Source organism: Prosopis cineraria, unplaced genomic scaffold, assembly GCF_029017545.1.
Source record: "Prosopis cineraria cultivar Desert tree isolate PC_DT_omini unplaced genomic scaffold, ASM2901754v1 PC2, whole genome shotgun sequence".
NCBI lineage: Eukaryota > Viridiplantae > Streptophyta > Magnoliopsida > Fabales > Fabaceae > Prosopis > Prosopis cineraria.
Genome location: NW_026555333.1, coordinates 17,434,146 through 17,455,926, shown reverse-complemented (window position 1 = coordinate 17,455,926; position 21,781 = coordinate 17,434,146). Strand labels below are relative to the sequence as shown.

At 35.2% G+C, this 21,781-nt stretch overlaps 1 protein-coding gene across 1 annotated transcript; it reads right to left on the bottom strand.

The window, feature by feature from the left end:
* Nucleotides 1-1,060: 1,060 nt before the first annotated feature.
* LOC129302400 (auxin response factor 8-like) lies at nucleotides 1,061-20,642 on the bottom strand. The gene is made up of 14 exons (XM_054941255.1): nucleotides 19,886-20,642; nucleotides 19,580-19,698; nucleotides 19,301-19,399; nucleotides 19,142-19,198; nucleotides 18,894-19,049; nucleotides 18,734-18,818; nucleotides 14,926-15,016; nucleotides 14,186-14,350; nucleotides 13,980-14,105; nucleotides 6,628-6,703; nucleotides 4,995-5,127; nucleotides 2,099-3,114; nucleotides 1,826-2,010; nucleotides 1,061-1,700 (listed from the first exon to the last, which is right to left on the bottom strand). The coding sequence occupies exons 1-14, from the start codon at nucleotides 19,926-19,928 to the stop codon at nucleotides 1,592-1,594; spliced, it is 2,460 nt and encodes an 819-aa protein (XP_054797230.1). The 5' UTR covers nucleotides 19,929-20,642; the 3' UTR covers nucleotides 1,061-1,591.
* Nucleotides 20,643-21,781: the final 1,139 nt, after the last annotated feature.

The following is a 21,781-nucleotide window of genomic DNA, read 5'->3' as shown; positions in this document are numbered from 1 at the left end:
AGTAATAATATTAAGAGAAATATATAACTCTAATATAATTGAAAATATAATTAAAAATAAAAAACAGATTGATTAAAAATCAAATAGTGAAATAGATTGTTTGTAATATATTACATTATATATATATATATATATATATAAGTCGGCTTTTTGAGCTCATAGAATAAGCTTTGAAAAAATAAGCCTAGCCTATTTAACTAAATAAGTTTAGTAAAAAACCTAAGCCTGATCTAAGTCTATTATTTAAATAAGTTAAGCTAGACCTAAAATAAACTAAGGTGTAAATCTCCTGTTAACAACTTAACCATTCCCTCCCCTACCTCCAATTATGGCTTTTGTTCTTATGATATTTGTTGTTGCTATTGTTTATAAACTTTTCAATTTTCTGTAGCAAATCTGGTTGTATATATTTAGAATCATATATAACATTTTTCCCATTATATATAATTAATATATTATTTCATAATCATGCATCAATTGACTGAGAGCCAACAGTGAAAGTTCAGTAATTAATCAAGTTTTACAATTACGCCATGGGACCTCACCAAAATGTTGAAGTCTTCAATTCAATATTCTCTATGATTGCAAACATAATTTTAGAAGTACATAAAATTTTCCTTGGCAATAGATTACATAGTTGACTTCTAAACCTCGGACAAAAAACTAGTGAGCTTGTCAGACGGGAAATTAATTATAAATCATAAGTATTATTATCAGAAACAAACTTGTTCATGTATTGAAGTTGTTTCCCAATGCTTTTCTTCATCCTGCAGAGTACAGACAATAGACAATTGAACAAGTTCATTCAAGAAAAAAATAGTTGGCCATCAGTAGTTTCTGTCTCCTGACCTTTAGTTAATGCAAAATGCAATCTTATTTGTAAGCTACTTTTAATATGTTTTACTAAAATTACAAAAATCTTAAATCTTATTAACTTTGCTTAGAAATTCAACAAATATCAAACTTTACTTCTATTAAATATATATACTTCAAAAATAAAATACTCTAATATTTAATAATCATTCCAACTTTTAATAAGGACAAGGAATAAAGACAGACAGACACAAATCATAAAAATATTCTATAAATAGAATCAAAACAAATATTATCTCTCTCCCTTTTACTAAATTGAAAGACCACAGAACAAATACAAGACCACAGAAGTATTTACTAAATTAGGTCCTCCATGTCATCATCTGATCGGGAAAGCTTCTAATCTTTGAAAGTTTTTCTCTTTAACTCCTAATCTTATCCCACATCTCTCAATTTGTCGCCCTGATAGAATATCTCATTTGAGCACTACAAAAAAATGATTCAAACTGCTGTGTTTCAAGCTTGCAGTAAGTACAAGTTGAAAATAGGCACACGTAATATCCCAAGTTCTTCTAATCAATCCTAGAATCATTAAAGATGGTGCTGGTGAAACAGTACTAAGCAAGGTGCACGTAACGTTAAAATAAAAGTAATAAACAAGTAGAATTATCTCTGGACCATGGGAGAATACATTTCTGAACTACTGTTAGTACTCATGCAGGCCAATTGCATGTTGTTCGGAAAAAAGGTCCTGAGATTCTGCTCTTGTCTTGGACCTCTATCCGGCGTTGCGACCTAAGGGTTCCAGTCCCACCACATGCTCTCCCATTTTTTGGATATCTTCAGGTGAAAGTATTTTGATGTACCAAACATTATTGACAAATGATCTGCAGGAATTTAAGCAGGACATCAACAAACAGAAGACAGAGTGTCATCAGACATTAACCAAGTAAATTAGTTTAATTCTTTCTTAAAACAAGTACGGAATGCCATGCATGAAATATGTACTTACTCCCACGGATCATCTCCAAGGAGAAGCATGTCATCCTCCCTGTCGACAAATACAAGCTGCCAGCCTGATCTAAGAGGGTCTTCTCCCTCAATTCCAAACATCTGAGCCAATTCTTCTCTCAGTTCATGATAGCTGCTGAACCGGGAGATATCAAGTGAGCGGCCAACTGACCCTGATTTGTAAACCTGTGAAAAGAAAGAACAAGATTGCAGTAGAAAAAGGGACTCAGGAAGCTGCTACTAAAGCTTCAAAATTTTGATTATGACCCTGTACCTTGACAAATGTCTGGGTTTGGTTTCGCGGGCCAACCTGCCCAGAACTTTGCAATAACTCTGGTGAATCTTGCATGCAAGCATATAGTTGACCCTGAAATCCAGAATCCCCCATTTGCATGGTTGAAGTATCAGTATCAACAGATGAAGGTGCATATCCCGTGGCAGTAGTTGGGAGCACAAGGCCAGATGAATTGATATTATTACCAAAAAGAGTAGGATTTTGGTTCTCTGAAGCACAATATGGATGTACTGATGAAGAATCTTTTCCACTATAATGTGCATGTGACATCAAATTGCTAAAGGCCTTGACCTGCATAGGTGGATACATCGACGATGTCCAAGATTGTTGGGGCATCTGTTCAGTCACCATGGACTGACTGGTTCTGGATAGGTTTAAAATATCACTACCACTCCCTTCACGGCACAGTGAAGCGGGTACATTTTGTATGGGGGAAACTGATGAAGAGAACTTCATGCTTGAATCTAAGAAATCCGGCTTTGAATATGATGGTGAAGGCACATTAGAATGTTGCCTCTGAAGGAACTGATCACTTTGAATCAAGACTGAATCATGATAAGTATTATTCTGCTGCTGTGCTTGTTCTTCCTGATTGTAAATGTTATGTGATTTCTGAAGAAGGTTCTGTGACAAGTTCTCCATTAATACACGTTCTTGTGGCTGCAGATTATTGGATGAGGTTGATTGCTGAATTGCCTGCTGCTGCTGAAATTGCAAAGAAGGATTTTGGTTTCCTGATTGTTGAAGAAAAGGGAAAGTCTGCTGAAAATGCATCATTTGTTGCCTCAATAGATCTCCATTCCCTCGATTCTGCAAACCAGCCGCTAACAATGATTGGTACTGCTGATTATGATTATTTCCTAACAAAGTTGGATCCAACCTCTGCTGCATCCACGGCAACACACCACCACTTTGAAAGTTTAAAGAGTTTAAACTATGTTCTCCAGCTCCCCCTCTAAGCCACATTAGCCCATTATTTGCATCATCTCTGACATCTGTGAGAAGACCATAGTTAAAAATAGGGAAAGTACAACTGTTGGTCTCTATACTTATAAGATGTTTTGATACTAGTTCCTATACTTTTATTTTGTCGTTCCAAATCCCTTGAGCTTCATATGTCTGCAATGTTAATTCTTATCATCATTGGCATAGTTAAATCTGCTAGTATATACATAACTATCTTTTATTTTGTTGACAAAATTATGATGAGTTGGACATTGTATGAGAAAAATAACCACTATTCTTTCTACTTGACTGCTCTAGCTGTGCGTTTTCTTAATTCTAAAGCTTCATCCATCGCATGTATAAGGATTTTGATTTAATGCTCTCCTTGTTTTTTATTTTTTTGTCCTCTCTTTTTTATACAACTCATCATAATTTTAACAAGAAATAATAGCATTCATGCACATGTTAGTCATCATCAAGTCCTTATGATAAGTGTCACCAACTACTTTCCTCACAATGAAAAGGTGGTCATACTGTTTAGTCACTTCATTTTGGTTTTTTTTCTGGCTAAATTCTTCTGAATTGCTAAGCAAAAGTTGTCTAAATTCTGTCTAAATTCTCCTTTGATTGAAATGTTTAGGTGGATAAAGACCAGAAAAACTTTATGCAGCTTATTTGACATTCAATTTCAACCAATTGTTAGCAAGTAAAATTTAGATTTTTGATGTTTGATGGCAAATTTTGAAGTTATCACAAGGCCACCTGATCCTTTTGTCAAATTTATGCTTGAAACTTTAACATGTGCAATAGACATGTACAAGTTTTTTTGTAGCAGATTTTGGTTGGTCATTGTCATACTTGGAAGCCAAAGCCACACTATAAGTGGGGCAAATATATATATGTATATGAATAAATATCATGTAATGACAACCATTTGCATTTGACAACCTCAAGTTGGCCACTTCAAATGCAATAAATCATCTACAAAAGCAACCCTATATTCATGTAAAAACAGCATTGTCAGTGTCGGCAATAGTCTTTATGTACAATTTAAAGGCTTGTTTGGTTTTGTTCTAATTTTTTGTTTTTAAAAACTACTTTGTAAACCAATTTTTAAAAATTGTTTTTCAAAACAAAACAAAATGAAAATCTGTTTGATTATGCTAATTTGAAAACAATTTTAAGAGTTAAAAAATGGCCAATAGACAGTGGTAGTCGCCAGCTAATTTGAAAACAATTTTAAGAGTTAAAAAATGGCCAATAGACAGTGGTAGTCGCCAGTGGCTAATGATGATGGCCTATGATAGTGGTTGACCATATCTGAAGATGATTTATAATAGTTAAATGTAGTGTTTTTTAAAAATAACAAAAAGAAAAAAAAAATAACCCTAAGCTGTTTCCATTTTTTTTCTAAACAAAAAATGAGAACAGTTTTGAAAACATTTAAATCCAAAACACTTACCCAAACAATTTTTTTTACTTTTAAAAACAGAAACCAAACATGCCTTAAATCACTTGCATTTCAGACCAGGCTGGCTCTTGATAAGGTTTATATCCCATGCCATTTTTTGACAACATGAATGTATGATCAAACTGTAACTATCATCATGAGTGTATGGGTAAGATGCCACTTGAACAGAAAAAGGACAAGAATAGGTTCCCAAAAAATAATAATAATAATAATAATAACAACACCCAAAAAAAAAAATTTGACCATCAAATTGAGCCTAAGCCTACCATAGGCACGAATTATCTACTTCAATATTAAAAAAAAAGTGGATCACAATATAATCCTTTGGAATTTAAACACATTATGACGAATTTTTCAGCAATTTACCATGATTCTGCTAAAACAAAGAGTCTTCATATAAAATATTTAGGAAGCCAATTTAAAACAAACAAATATTTATCCCCCAGGAAAAACATTTACCATTGACAGGTGAGGGGCGTTTCAATCCGAGGGGAAATAGTGATGGATACATTGGGAATATTGTCAAAGGCTCAATTTCCCAGAGTGAAACCCTTGGCCGTCTCTCTCCTGCTGTCGATTCATCCCAACCGACCTACACATAAAGTAAGGAAGACTCACGAGAGTGTCATCCGAAGAGAGTTGCTATGAAATTACTGCTCGCTTTTAAGGCAGAGGGTTTCAAATATCAAACTCTGAAATCATCAAAAGCTCATAGCAGTATAGTTCTTTGTCTGGCTACAACTTCAGTTCACCATTAATTCAGTGTGTAAAGTGTAAACAGCAAACGCCAACAGAATTATGAATTGTAAAATTTATGCTGGCGTCAGCCATCAAAATTGCAAAGTTACATATACATTTTAGTATTATTGCTATCAAATCAAAAAGGTGCCTATAAAGACTAAAAAGAACACGATAATGTCAATTAATGGGATGATTTTTTTTTTTTTTTAAGTGACAGCATATAGGTCACTACACAAGTAATTATATCTTCCACAATGTTTTCAAGAAAACCCATTTGCAAGAAGCAACCTTGCCATGACTTTAATAAAATACCAAACAAATATAGATGCAGCGACAAGTAACTGCACATATCATGTCATTTAGAGATATGATATCAGCAGCAATTGTCCTTCCTACATAACGGGCAGGCATCAAGCCAACTTGATAACTATCAGAGGCCATACAGCATTTTCCCCCTTCCCTTGGATGTGTGTGTGTGTATCTAATAGCCAGCAAAATTAGGATTCTAGAATTTGGAAAAATAAAGATGTCAGAAAGGTTAAAAGGGCAGAAATTAGATTATTAAGGGAGCATCTGTGTATATGAGATTAAAATAAAAAAAATAGGTTTAAGAACTAAGGAAGCACATAAAAAAGGTTCTTTGGCGATAGTGTAAAGAAACACCTATAAATCATACATTTGGGCAATTATGTGCAAAGCAAATCGTTGAATGTTAGAAGAAAGAATCATTGAGGATGTATGATGTCTAAACAAATCTGGATTACAATATAGGAGATGCAGAAAATATATAGATAATATACAGGTGATTAGAGAATAATCTAGACTTGAACCTATTTTTTGTTGAGTGTGACAGAATGAATAATAAACCAAACTGGTTCACAGCTCCACAACAGATCTGAAAGCTTACTGTTTCTATTGCCCGCATTCCATTCCTTGATTGGACCCTTTTGTTATGCCATTACAAGCCTTTGAGCCATTATGACCATTTAACCTACAAACTTAGTATATTTTTAAAATCCTATTTCTTTGTCATCAACCAAATTTCCTGCAAACAAATGGCCATAAAATTTGAATGTTTGGAATTCTAATTGATTGTGCTGAATCACAAATCATTTCAATCAAACAGATTAAACAAGATGATTGAGAGAACTACAGAAAACTGCAAGAGGTCCCAACAAATCAACAAACATCATGAGCAAAAATATGCAAGATAGATCATATTTAAAAAATCAGAAGTCTAAAATAGAATTTAATTGCAAAGAGGCATAAAGTTTCATTTAAGAACAGAGAATATAATATATAATGTTAAATGGTCTTATGAACTCATTACATGCATTGTAATCTTACTTACCTTTACTGATCTCCAGTGAGAGTTTGGCCAGCGAACAGGATCCAGATCGCTTATACCAGTTATTGTACCCATATATCTGCAACAAAGGTCAGCATATAAGCAAAGGCAGAGCCAGAATAGGATGGGATCAATCAGTCAAAAAGACAACAAAGCAGTTAATCCCAGTCCCATTACTCTGCCTTTTATTACAAGGAAGTTACTAACAGAGAGCCATTTACCAAGAAACTTGCTTCCTTGGGTAGCTAATAGGATAGATGCATATTCCAGAAAAATAAACTCAAGCATGATTATTACTTTCTTAACTTACTTGGAAGTACAGCTATTCACATTTTAAGTGCATCAACCCTTAGAACAAACAATTAAGTAATATACCTGGTTATATAGCATTTATTGAAGATATTTTACCCCGATTATCAGGAGTTATTAGTATATATTTGTCTCTATTATTTTGTCTCTTAGCTTGGTGTATACATACTTTGCTGTAACACACGTTTAGTATGAATAAGAATAATCTTTTCCCCCTCAAAATACCACATGGTATCAAGGCCAACATGGCTCCACTAGGATTAGAAACCTAGTAAGAGTTTCTACCGTTTAATTCCGTCAGTCCACCCATGATCAAACACAACATGTTATAAGAGAGATATTACTAGATCTCACCGCTGACCAAGGGAGGATCAAAGGCCTTCGATCGGCGATACCTAGTAGCAGCACAAACATCAACAGCATGTGGTTTTCACACACGCCACTCATCCACTCCATGACAGAGAGAGCATTCCGACGAACAGCAGCACATGGAGGTTACTCTTCAGCAACAGTGGCTCCCTTCAACGACAATAAACCCTATCCGGCCTAGTCCCATTGTTTTTCAAGCATAGCTATGTAAAAATTTCTTCAATTCGTTGAACATGATTGCTGTCAGAATAGGAGATCAGAGAACAATAATGATCATTAATTCGTAAGAGAAATGGGGCTTCTAATCTTGGAAGCATTGTGCCTCAACCTCCTTGATCTAATGTGTAGTAGTTTTTACATACTATTTCTACAATGGGTGATAAAGCATGCCAAACACTCATCCAAAGTCAAGTTTATTGAATCTGACCCATTATGTGTAAGATAGGTTCCAAAGGCAATCTTAGTCTTTTTGGCATGAAGAGGTAACTTTCTTCAAGCCTTGAATATATCCAGGGACAAAACTTTATGGATTGTTATAACTTGGGAGCATCGAACCATATGACCGATAACTACCAATTATTTTCCACATATATTCCATTTGCCAGGAACTTGAAAGTTAAAATTACGGATGGGTCTCTTGCTTCTATTACTGGTAAAGGGAGTATTCGTATCTCTAAATCTATCACTCTAAAATATGCTCTTCATGTACCCAAATTATCCTACAACTTCTTGCTTGTTAGTCAATTGACAAAGCAATCTAATTGTGCTAATTTTCTTCCAACTCATTGTCTCTTCCAAAATCTATCATCGAGGATGACGATTGGACGTGCTAAAAAATACAAGGGGCTCTGCTTCTTGGACGATGCTAGAGTTAGTCACCAACAAGCCACAAGCGTATGTAACTCTATATTGACCTTTAAAAATGCAGATATTCTGTTATGGTACAAGAAAATGGGCCATTCTAATTTCCATTACCTCTCGCGTTTGTTCCCAAACCTTTGTCCCACTAACCATGATATTCAATGTGAGGTGTGTGAGTTAGCAAAGCATCATCGAACATCATTTCCTTGAACATCTTATATGCACCCACCAAGCCTTTAGTTACCATACACAATGATTTACGGGGACTATCTCATATCCCAAACCGCACCAAAACAAAGTGGTTTATTACCTTCATTGATACTCATACTCATGTCTGTTGGGTGTATTTCTTAGAAGACAAGTTTGAAGGCGCGTTTGTGTTTATTAATTTCTTCACTATGATAAAAACCCAAGTTCAACACAAGCATCCAAGTCTTGCATGTAACATCTTAAGTTTTTAAGATGGGAATTGGCAATGTTTCCAAAGATATTTTGGTTAATTTAAATAAATTATTGATTAAAGATGTTTATAGAAGACTAATATAATTTTTGGACCCTTGAACCGCTTTAGAAAAAGGCTAGGTCGAGGTTTGCGCAGGCCAGGATACAAAAGGGTGTTTAAATTTTGGTAGGACTTTCTGCGCCAGCGCCGCGGCAAGCATGTCAATGCACCACGACACACACGCGAAATCAGTATTTATCAATCGCGAAAATAGTTCAGAAACAGAAGGAAGAAAGAAGGAAAAAATGAGAGTGTTAGAGAGAATTCATATACTGCTAGGGCATAATCATTAGACCACATTGGCAGCATTTGGAGCTTAAATAATCATTAGGTAAGTCCGACATTCCCTCTTCTCCCTCTTATGCGAAAATTCTGACTTTTAGGGCTATAGAGGCTTTGATCTCGATTCTCTAGGGTTTAGACCGAACCCATTGGTTTATTTAAGGTCTTGGGAAGTTAAATCAGGCCTCTAACCCTAAGTTATGAGTTTTATGGTGATTTGAAATTTTTGATAAGGGTTTGGACGAATTCTAGACATAATCTGGAGGTTTTGAGACAATGTGTGGAATTGGATGAGGATTTTGATATGTTTAGGATGTTTGATAGGATGGTTAGTGTTTGAAAATGGTTGCTGTGGTTAGATGAGAAATGTGAGTGTTATGGGTATTTAGAACTTAATGAATTCGAGGTTTATTTGGAGTGATAATTGATAATTATCACTTAATTGTGTAGATTAAGTGTTGCTCAAGCCTTATCGTGCATATAGAACATGTGGAGCTAACGTTGAACTACGGTAACCCTTTTGTGTGACAAAGGGTTGAAATAACAAAATAATTTACACTAAATGATTATATTGTTTAACTGTTTGTGAGTAGATAAATATATTTGTCTACATGTATTTTGAAAGTTTAGCATGTTGTGAAGATAATTTCCTTGTGCATTAAAAGCTACTTTTGAAATGATAAAGAATTTTGAGTCCTTATGTAAAAAGTAATGATTTTTCATAAGTGTGGAATGTGTGATAAGAATGAGCATGACTATATTAAGGGGTGAAAGTTCACCTATAGGAAATAGTGGAAGTTCACATGACATGTATCTCCTTTATGTCTAATGAGGCATGGTATTGGAAATTTTCTCCTTAGTATCCATGCGAGATACAGCATTGAAGAGTGATACTCCTTAACATCAGTGATACAGTATTGGAGTAACGACACCGCAATTTGTGTGTGATAAGGAAGAAACCATAGTCCAGAAGTAGGATAGGACGTCTTTGACCGGGTGACCTTACCATCGAAGGTGAGCTCAAACCATTATAAAAGTGCACTTAGTTCCAGAGCCTATAGTTTCAGTTAGGATGATATGGAGACTCGGATAATAGAATAATTGTGCTAGTAGTAAATGATTTGTGTTGATTAAAAAGAGTGTTATAATATGCTAAAAGTATATTTTGGAGTTTTATAATTTTATTCTCTTATGTTTGTGCATGTTAATTAATAGTAGTGAATTATTCTATTACTAAAATGTTTATCTCACCCCATGATTATATTTTACTGGTGAGAGCTCCGATAAAGGCAAGGGGAAGGAAGGGGCGACTGAAAAGTGAAGAGCAATAGTTGTATAGCTCTTTCCTTTTCTCTTTTGGATTTGTAACGAATATTGTTATAATATTATGCCAACATATGATCATAACATTGTTTTGGTTATCACTTGTATGAATTTGTGGTATGTGGGTGTATCTTGGCTTAAGGTTGATGCTATTGTAATTGAATGAATGTGCTTAGTCAAGATATAATTACAAGTGATATATTCAAAGTAATTTATGTATCAAAATAACCAAATTGACATGTGAGTTAAGTTTTATCCACATCTTTGTGTTGTTGTCAATTAGGGGTTGGGTGGTCATTTTAAGTGATTACTTATTTGTGTGATATATTTGACTTGTCATATTGTGTGTGGTTCATTTGAGGTGATCAAAGTGTTTCCGATGCTAATGGCATTTGGCATTGTGAGTTGGACACCTTTGAATGTGTTTTGAGGTGAAAACGAACCATTTTAGGTTCAGGCGTCCATCTTTTTAATGGATGATTATATGAATGTAAGACCCGTGCCATTAGCTAAAAGGCTCGAAGAGCTTCTTATGGACACTTGAACCCCTCAAATTGGATGTCAGATGATGAAACAACATGCTCCGGAAGTTCGAAGAGCTGTCATTTGCTATCATGATAGTAGGTGCGTGCCGTGACGCAAGTGGCTTTCAAGGAACTCATTCCTCTATGCCATCCACCACCACGGTAGGCGTGGCTTGCACCGCGGCAAACAAACCAAAATTATTGCATAAAGGGCTTGTTCAACTTGTTTTGAAGTACTCTTTGATTTTCATGCTTCCGTAGTTGTAATCAATTGATTTTCATCTATGGTTTGAATTCAAACAATAATTTAAAAAGCGTTTTTTTGAGATCCCATTGTTTTAACTAATTATATTTTTAAACCCTTAAGTTGTGATAACTTTTGCTTGGAATTAGCTAATCTTGGTTATCACAACAGCGTATAAGAATATTGTCTTGGTACTGTCAAGGCAGACATTACACTGCACACCGACAATAAGACTAAACATTTCAACGAAATTTTGAGTTCTTTCCTACTCAAGCATGGTATTGTCCACCAAAGTTCTTGTGCCCATACACCTAAAAAAAAAAGGCATTGCTAAATGAAAAAATAAATATACCCTTGAAGTTGCTAGAGCACTCATGTTCACCCACAATGTTCCAAAGTTTTACTAGAGGGATGCCATCTTAATTGCAACCACCTCATCAATTGATTGTCCAATCATATGTTATCCTTTGACACTCCTCTCCAAAAATTGCAAAGTGTTTTTTCCACATCTCATATTGAAACCAACTTTCCTCTTCATGTGTTTGGGTGCACAGCCTTTGCTCATATCCACCAAAACAATAAACCTAAACCCCATGCCACAAACTGCATCTTCCTTGGCTATTCTCTCACTCAAAAGGGATACAAATGTTTTGATCTTATTTCTGAACACATGTTTGCAAGCCTCAATGTTACGTTTCATGAAGACACACCTTTCTAACCCAATTCTTCAATTTAGGGGGAGAGTTTAGGTGAATCTCATACTTAGGAACAAGAAACTACCAACAAACAAGTGCTCCTTGATTCCCAACTTATGCCAACAAAGCCATTACCACCACAATTACCAGAACCATCACCGACACCAAAACCCTCAACCTAACCTTCTACATCTATTTCTCCTTTGTCATCATAATCTCTTGTGCCAGTCATAGAAAATAACTCAAAAGGAGGGAGAGATGTAAAGGAGCAGAAAGACAAAGACTTGTTGGCTTATTCACAAAAGCATCAATTCAAGGAAGGAGAGCACCTTGCACCCAAAGCACCAAAGGAGTTTAAACCAATGATAGCTCCTGCACCACCTCAAGGAATTCCTAAATAGGTGAGTGATCAATTTGATCTTGCTTTGCCTATTGCTCTTCAAAAACACCCTTGCTCTTGTACCTTACATCCAATACACAAGCATATGTCCTACAAGGCCCTTTCTCTAAGTTACCAAGCATTTGTCACTAATCTGGATAAAGTGATAATTCCCACCAACATCCAAGAAGCACCAGAAATACTAGAATAGAGAAATGCAGTCATGGAAGAAATGAAAGCTCTAGAGAAAAATGGAACATAAGAGATTGTTCTGAGGCTAAGTGGCAAGAAGCTTGTAAGCTACAAGTAAGTCTTTACCCTTAAGTACAAGGCTGATAGTACTCTTGACAAATTAAACGCACGCTTGGTGGCAAGAGAGTTTACTTAGACATATGGTATTGACTACAAAGAAACATTTTCCTAGTGGCTAAACTTAACACTATCAAAGTTTTATTACCTGTGGCAGCCAACCCAAAACTGTCGCTTCATCAATTGGACATCAAGAATGTCTTCCTAAATAGAGGGCTAAGAGAAAAAGTATATATGATTCTACCTCCAGGATTTGATAGGGCAAAAGTGATCAAGTGTGCAGATTGAAGAAATCTCTATATGGCTTAAAGCAGCCTCCTAAGGGTGGTTTGACAAATTCTCAAAAGTTCTCAAGCTGGAGGGCTGCAAGTAGAGATTGTCAGACCATACAATGTTTGTTAAAGTTGAGGGAGGCAAGAAATGCATTCTTATTGGGTATGTTAATAACATTACTCTCACAGGAGACTAATCTTGAGGAAATAATAAGAGTAAAGATTGTTTTGGGAAAGAATTTGAGGTAAAGAACCTCAATAACCTAAAATACTTTCTCGATATGGAAGGTGCAAGGTCAAAGAAAGGTATCTACATATCTTAGAGGAAGTATGTACTTGATCCTCTAAAGGAAATAGGTATGTTGGGTTGTAGGCCTACTAAAACTCCGATTGTAGTTCCAAAGAAAAAAAAGCCTAAGAAGAATAACTAAATAAGGACATATGGAAGCAACCTATAAGATTTTGAGGTATCTAAAAGGTACTTCTGGTAGAGAGTTATTCTTCCAAAAACAAGTATAGAGAACTGTATAAATTTACATAGATATAGATTGGGGAGAAACTCAACTGGATAGAAGAAAAACCTTCGGCTATTGTTCCTTTATGTGGGGAACTTATTTACCTGGAAGAGTCAAAAGCAAAAAGTTGTCTCTAAAAGCAATGCTGAGTCCAAATTAAGAGCATTGGCTAAAAGAACAATGGAAGAGTTGTGGCTGAAATGGGTCTTGGAAGAAATAAATGTCAAAGTGGATCTACCACTAAAACTCTATTGTGACAATAAGGCGGTTATAAGCATGGCCCTAAATCCTATTCAACATGAGAAATCTAAACATATGGAGGTGGATAGGCATTTCATTAGAGAAAAATTGGAAGAAGGAATTATATGTTTGACTTATTTGCCTACCAATCTTCAAGCTGCAGATGTTCTAACTTGAAGGGGAGTGTGGTAATATAGCATTTATTGAAGGGAAGCATTTGAAAGTTGCATAAGCAAGTTAGACATGATTAGCATTTATGATCCAACTTGAAGTGGAGTGTCATAATATAGCATTTATTGAAGATATTCTCCCCTGATTATTAGGAGTTATTAGTATTTATTTGTCTTTATTATTTTGTCTCTTAGCTTGGTGTATATATACTTGTTGTAACACACATGTTTAGTATGGATAAGAATAATTTTTTCCCTCTCAAAATACCACAATAACATCTGCACTGCAGGAATCATGTTTAGAATGGCATCAACAAAAATCCAACAGATGATTGAGAAAAAAGTTGAGAATAAAAAGTACCTGCGAACACTTGACTCCTCAGTCTCAAATAGCATTCTAAAACGCATACCAACTGAAACACGTGTATGGCACACAGCTTTGATATATTTTGAAAGAGGTATAACGAACTCGGATGATGGACAAGCCCTGCCCAAGATGTAGATGTCAAAAGAAGATCGTGATCCACATAAAGAATCACAAATAGAAATTTAAACAAAAAATAAAACCTTGGATTATAGAAGATAGTAAAGCAGCTATTAGTTGCAGCAGCATGAGCAGCAGCTGCAAGCAATCCAATGTGCATAGTATCACTAGATAGAACTGATGAAGGCATCAAAGCTTGTGGTCGATTGGCGCGACGTATTCCCAAAAGAAGCTGATTCTTTTCATTCCTAACAGCAAGAATGACCAAAAAAACAACAAAATAAGTAAAAAAATCCTCCATTCAGTGTTAATAAACAGGCATTTAAACAACAACAACAACAAGCCTTTATCCCACTAGGTGGGGTCGGCTACATGGATTGCAAGACGCCATTGTGCTCTATCATTTATTAAGCTTTTAGAAATATTATTAATTAAGAGATCACGTTCAACAACTTCCAAGAGTGTTCTCTTAGGCCTTCCTCTACCTCTCTTAATCGAACTCAAAGTTATATGTTCCACTCTTCTCACTGGTGCCTCCCTTGGTCTTCTTTGTACATGCCCAAACCATCTCAACCGATTTTCTACCATTTTTTCCTCAATAGGTGCCACCCTCACTTTTTCACGTATGCGCTCATTTCGAATTTTATCTTTACGTGTATGTCCGCACATCCATCGTAACATTCTCATCTCTGCTACTCCAACTTTATGCTCTTGCTGTCCCGTTAGAGCCCAGCATTCACTACTATATAACATTGCCGGTCTGATAGCAGTACGATAAAACTTTCCAAACAGGCATTTAAACAAGGTAAAAGGAAATAGGTACCATATAAAAAGCACAGAATCTCCAGCCACTAGTCTCTTGGCATTAACATATACACTCCAGCCTGTTGTAAGAAGGTGCCGTTTTGGCTGTCCTGAAATGGCATGGAAGCAATAGAGGTAAGACTTGGAAAGAAGATACAATCCCACTAAAAATCTATTCACATAAGGTAATTAAAATGCCTTCTTACAGCAGATATTCTTCAATTAAAAACAATTTAAATGAGGGTTGCATCAAGACTTGTGTCTTGATTTTATATGTTGTGATGGAAAGACAAACTGATGAGGACAGGAAGGAACAAAAAGGAAAACAAACAAGATTGCCTAAACTCAGCAAAATTCAATATTTCAATATTGAGGGTAAAAACTAGAACGACTAGGTGTATACATAAATGGACAAACAAGATAACGTAATCTTGAGCAAGAAGGCTAGTTCAAATCCCTTATGAAATCATAACTTCCCACAATTGCTCTAAGTTACAAACCCTAATTCCCAAATAATGATTTCATAAAATAAGAAATAATTATATATTCTCACAACTATATTAATGACCAGCAAATTCACTCCATTAAATTAGAAGAATGGGTAAGCCAAAAGAAGCATAAGAAAAAGTAGATATTAAACTGCATATGCATTAGAAATACAACTAGATCAAGATTCAGTACTGTAGATAAATATATTATATTTCTGAAAACATTACATATTACAACATAGTGGAAGAGAACTATGTAAAACAGTAACCCTAACAAGGTCTCAGACTGAGAATGGAAATGAGTCCCATTAGGAAACTGACAGCCTTGAGACTGTTTTTGAGAGCTTTCTTGTTAGAATTGCATCGGCCAATTATATAAATGTGTAAAAACCTCAAGTCTCATCAGTGTTTGGAAAATTGGACTGAATCAACAAGCTTCAAGCAGAAACCCAGTGAACTGAACCCTGTTTTGGTCTAAAAGACCCTTCAAACAGGCTTGAGGAAGGACTTGCCAATGCTGGTGAAGAAATCATGTAAGACTTCCCGGTTTGCCATGCACACAAGTATATATATAAATAATCTTAAAATGGAAAAAACATAAAACCTTCAAAATTCCCTTTATAAAAAATTGCAAATCAACCTGCACTTGAGCACTTCTACCATGTATCCAAGGAACAAAATAAATAATTAGTTCCAGCAAAGTTTTAGCCTTTTTACTTGTTTCAATGCAACAATATGTAACGGTTGCATTTGTTCATAAATAAATGATCTTTTACTCAAATTTTAAAACCAGGAAGTCCAAAAACTTAGATGTTATGTTTGGCTTTGGTTTAATGCATCCTCAACATTAAAATGTTTGAAAAATATAAGTATATTTATTATATTAAATTATTATCATGTCAAATAAAATATTCAAATATCACCAATTCAATCACAATTTGATTATGGTCAAACCAATGAGCTGTGAACCAGTTCCATCATCAAATCAATGACTAGTTTTATTTTTTTGGAATGAAACAGTGATAAAAAACATCAGAGTAAAATACCAACTAGACAAACGCTAGGGAAGATAATCTTTCATCATCCACCACCTTAATACAGTAAGGTGGAGGATGATCAAAAAACCTAAACTATCACTAGCATTCTTAGCCAAAAAAATGGGCAAGAAAATTTGCCTCTATTCATGAGACTAACACTGACATCCCAATCTCTAAACAAAGCAATTTGGCTTGGTCAACAACGTCTACGACTAGTTTGATTTTAAATGGGTTTTATAGAGACAAAGTAGAATGTTACTGAACCAGTCCACAATTTCAAAAGAAAGTTTGAACTTATTTATCATGGTTTCGTTGCATTGTCTAAATAATTTAAAAGGAAAACTACATACAAGTCCCAAAAAAGAAAAATAATTATTATAGGTTCTCACCACTTGTAAATATCTGACATGTAAATATTAAGTTTGGCTTGTAAAAGGGATTGGAATTCCTTGCTTAGGACCTGATTGTAGTTCTCCCCAATTTAAATTCCCATTTTGTTGTGATAATTAAAAACTTGCTCCAAACTTGATCCAAAAAACCAAGACAGTTTTGTGGGAGGAAAGCAATTCCACCTTCCTCAGGCAAACTAATGTTAGCCAAGCTTGACAGAACCAGACGGATCTACAGGGGGGCAAGGAGGGGTTCTTGCCCCCTCCCACCCATGGATTACACAGCCTTTGGTAGAAGTTTTATTTTTTCTTTGCAAAATAGTTTAATCTAGATTTTAGCCACCCAATTTCTTATTTTATTTTCAGTTTGGCCCCCCAAATCATGAAAGTCTAGATCCGTCAGTAGATCACAATATAACAGAGGACTTCTCAGTGAAGTTTCTTTGACTTTAGAAGAAACAAGGGGGAAAAAAACAGTTTTGCTTATCCTCGTATTCTTAATATCCAAATGACAGTCCCAAAAGAATTATTTTATTTCCTGGCAAAAAAAAAAAAAAATTGAATGTATCAAAATTCCTGAGTTGTTTGCCAAGTCGCATGAGAACTTGGAAAGCATAAAGCCTAAGTCTCCTACTTAGCCTACCATCATGAGCCCAAACAATTACTAAACGACAAGTTTGGGTATTCTTTGACTTCCTAATGTAATGTAAGACCAGACAATTCTGCTTGTTCTCGACAATTCTATTGACATTTGATACAATATAGAACAGCAACAGCAGGAAATTGAGTCACTGGTCCAAGGGCAGTTGATCTTCCTCCTACTTGCTGATACTAGATCTAATCTTGAAGCTGATGGTACGCATGGTCTCTTTCTGACCAAGGTATCTTTGAATCAATCCAAGAAGTACATACAATGATTTGAGTCTTTCTTACCAGTTAGTATCACATACTCTAAACAAAAAAAAAATGTTAAAATTTTGGAAGAATAAAACATCAGGAGTGCTTACAATCTGAGCCGAGTTGGGTTTCACCTTGGCACTGGAACGCCCTTTGGTTACACAAATCAACCCATGGCTCAGCCAGGCCATACCAAGCCACAGGTTGGCTTGGTAAAAATAAATTAAAATACTTGAAGAAAAGCTAATTTATTTTATTCATCAAAAGTATAATTCATATATCTCAATATATATCCTTCAAAATAAAATTAAGATCCAGAGTAATTTTTTTAAAATTACAAGTACTCAACAATTATACACTATTTTCACATTATGTTGAGTTTAAAAATCAATTTTAAAATTTAAAATAGAATATAAAATCTGATATCATTAAGAAAATCTTTATAATAACTATAAAATCACCTTATCACATGAGATATATCCAAAAAAAAATCTTACAAAATCAATTAATAGCTATATAAAAAAAAAGGGCAGGCTAGTACCTTGCCCAATGTCCGGCTCAACCCGGTCTCATTTAAACTGTTTCTCAAACTGCCCCAGTCTAAACCAGTCACCTCAATTGGTCCACCAGGCCACTTCAACACCACTATATATAATATCTTTAACGTTTCAACTTCAATAAAGAGGAAACATATGAAGCTAGAAAAAGCCAAAGGTATTGATTGCATAACAAGGCTTTGTTTGCCTATTGCAACAAGCCTATTTCCTCCAAGCCAACATACTAGTCTACTACAAACTGCTTTTTCATCCCTCAAGCGAAATGAATTATGATCTTCATGTAATGCTAGGTATTGTTATTGAGAATGCCTAGGGGAAACTCACAAACATTAGAAGTATAACAAAGATCATCATAACACAACAAAAAGAAATCAAACTTCCATAATCTTCAACACACTAAGGCGAACACCATAAAATAACGGGAAAAAGGAACAGCATCAATAAAGATTTGGAACTGACCCCGAAAAACATGACGAAACTTCCACTCAACATCATGGAGATCCCTAGCAATTAGTTCTTGTGCTGGTGGTTGATGTGAGTAATCCTGCACATCCAGATAAAAGATATATACACCTATATCAAGCAAGAGTCAAGAAAGAAGTTGAAATAACAAAGGTACCAGAGGAGGAAAGACTTTCTCAGCCGCACGACGAGGAACAGAGAACCCTCCATGTGTGCTAGTGTCACTCGCTGTTAATGTCTTGCAAAAATAATTTGAGGGCTGCTTACTTGGTATGCCCAATTCCATAGGAAGAATAGTTTCCTTTTGCTCTTGCTGAATTTACATTTAATCAAACAAAGTTCAACCCAGAAAAGACAAAAGAATACCTGAAAGTAAAGCAAGTCAGAAAAATTAAGAAAAAGTACCAGAGTTAGAGGTTGTAGATTCATTTGAGCATACACTTCATCTGTTTCAACATCTGCCTGAAAATTAACAAATACTCTTAGGTCACTTCAAATTCATATTCTAATTTCTCTCATGAACAGTTAATAGCATTATAATTACTAGGAACATATGATACTCACATGCATTGTGACATTATGAAGTTGGCAAATCAACTGGGGTAGCAAGCTTGGATAGTTAGGTATGTGACCATCAACTTCCCTGTTAGTTGTGGCCGCAACCTATCATCATTATATACAATGAGCTCAGCTTAATTTATGACAAGCACTTGGAATTTTATGCTCACAAATCAACGTTTGCAAGAAAGTTATGCAACTTCTCCAGTACGAATATTAGACAATATTAAACATTAAACAATTCGTAGATAAATGACATGCGTTCAGGTGAGGAGTAAGACACACCTGCTCGCTATGACCCTGAGGAAAGTAAACAACACGAGTACCCGCAGTTGGTAGGGATACCAGGGGTCCAGCACATGCGTGCCACAGCTCCGAATTCAAACACTTCTCCCCTCCTAACACTATGGTCATTATCATATAGAATATTATTCAGAAAATATATATTAAAAAGTCGAAATAAAACATTACAAGGATGTCTAAAGAGATGAAAAAGGAAATGACGGGGACACAAATTTGTTTGACACGTATAATTGAACCCCCAATTAAAAGAAAAATAAAAGAAAAGCAAAAGACAAACCAGGAAGATACCTTCATGTCCGTGCTGGACCAACCCTGATGTTGAAAGCATCATATCAAGCTTCACTTTTGCTTCTATTTTTCTAATAGAATATTTTGTAATCACATTTATGCATAGAACCCTAGCTCAAATCTATTATTTTGAATTAGCTTGAAGCCAATGCATTCCACCATTTTCTCCTCCAACTTGCTCATGAACCCCATGTCCACAGATGAGGAAAAATTCCAACAATCAGCAAAAAACGAAACCCATAAGACCCTGGAAGATCATATCTCGAAATTTCGAACCCAACACTACGAAAAGAACCTACTATCGAACAAAAGACGGGGAATGAGAAGACGCAGAGCAGTGGCAGTTTCAGGCCAGCCCACGAGCCAAAATCGAAACCCAATTCGAGCTAACTTGGGAGCATCGCGGGTTGACGAAGATCTCCATGAAATGAGCAGCACGGAGCAGAAGGGGAAGCGCAAATGAAGAAGCTCAGTGCTCAGGTGGACTGAGTAAAGGCTTACTCCTGTGGCCTATCGCTTTCGATTAAGACCCAGCAGTTATTACAGAAAGGACGAAGACGAAGAGAGAATAAAGTAAAAGACAGTGGTCGCCTCTCCAATAAAGGGTCCTGACTCCCTGACCAAGCTGGACTTGAGCGCGAGAGAGAGAGAGAGAGAGCGCAGCGACTCTGTGAGAGTAATGGGGAGAAGGAATCCACACCGTTGACGAATCCGTACATGTGAATATTTACCGTTCGTTGGGTATAATGCAGGGAGACTGACATTCAAGGCTTCTCCAGGAATTCATAGCCATCACACCGAATGTTGTTGTGCCTGAAAACATGAATACGTTGTTATTAAAATTATTACAAGTTGAAGTTTAACTTATTAAATTTTTAAAAAAATATATAAATTAAGATTTAGGTTTTAACAATAATAATAATTTATATATTTTTTTTATAAAATAATATTTGATAAAAAGGGATGAAAACTTAAATGAATTAAAAAAATATATAATATTTTTAATTAAATCTTAACCTACTAAAATAGTCATTTATTTTTAAATTAATATCATCTTTTTATATTTATACCTATTTAATATATATTTTATTATAAAATAAATATAAAATAATTTATTTATTAAAGACATTTAAAAAACGTAATTTTTATATATTAAAATATTAAAAATACATTTTATTTTTTATTATTTAATTTTTTTATATTTTTAAATGAAAAAAATAAATGCCATTCTCCTGTAATGTAACTGCGGGTATGTGCCACCATCCTTCAGTGGTCCTTGTCAGAGTACGGTGTAGTGCGCTAAAACCCTTATAAAATAGCCAAAGCTTTATTGGCTTAGTGGCATCGAGCTCGCCTGGCGGTAACCGATCGCGGGCTTGATCCCGTTGCTCTCCCGCACCTCCAGCATGGGCTTACCAATTGAAAAAAAAATATATATAAAATAATATAATATGATATAATAAATCAAATTAAATATTAAATAAATCAAATTAAGTATTAAATACTCTTTTTTTTTTTGTACACAAGGGGCAAAGCCCAAACAAAATTACACTGAAACTAACCATGGGCAAGTCAAGCTAAGTCTGTTCCTATATAGTACATCAAGTAAACTTTTAGGAGGCTCACTCAAAACCTATAGTCCACATTCATGTGATAAACTTCAATTAGCCAAACAATCAACACTAACATTTCCTTCCATATAAGTATGATCCATGCTTATATTCCAGCTAGCATCAAGCATGGTATGGATTTGATGAGGAAATTGATTCTTCACACAAGAACATGATAACAATTGTTTCAGCACTTGTAGTGCAATAGAGTCAGGTTCAAGTGTAACCTTCCTCATACCCAATCTTTGTAACGTGAGGAACCAAGACCATAATCCCCATAATTTCA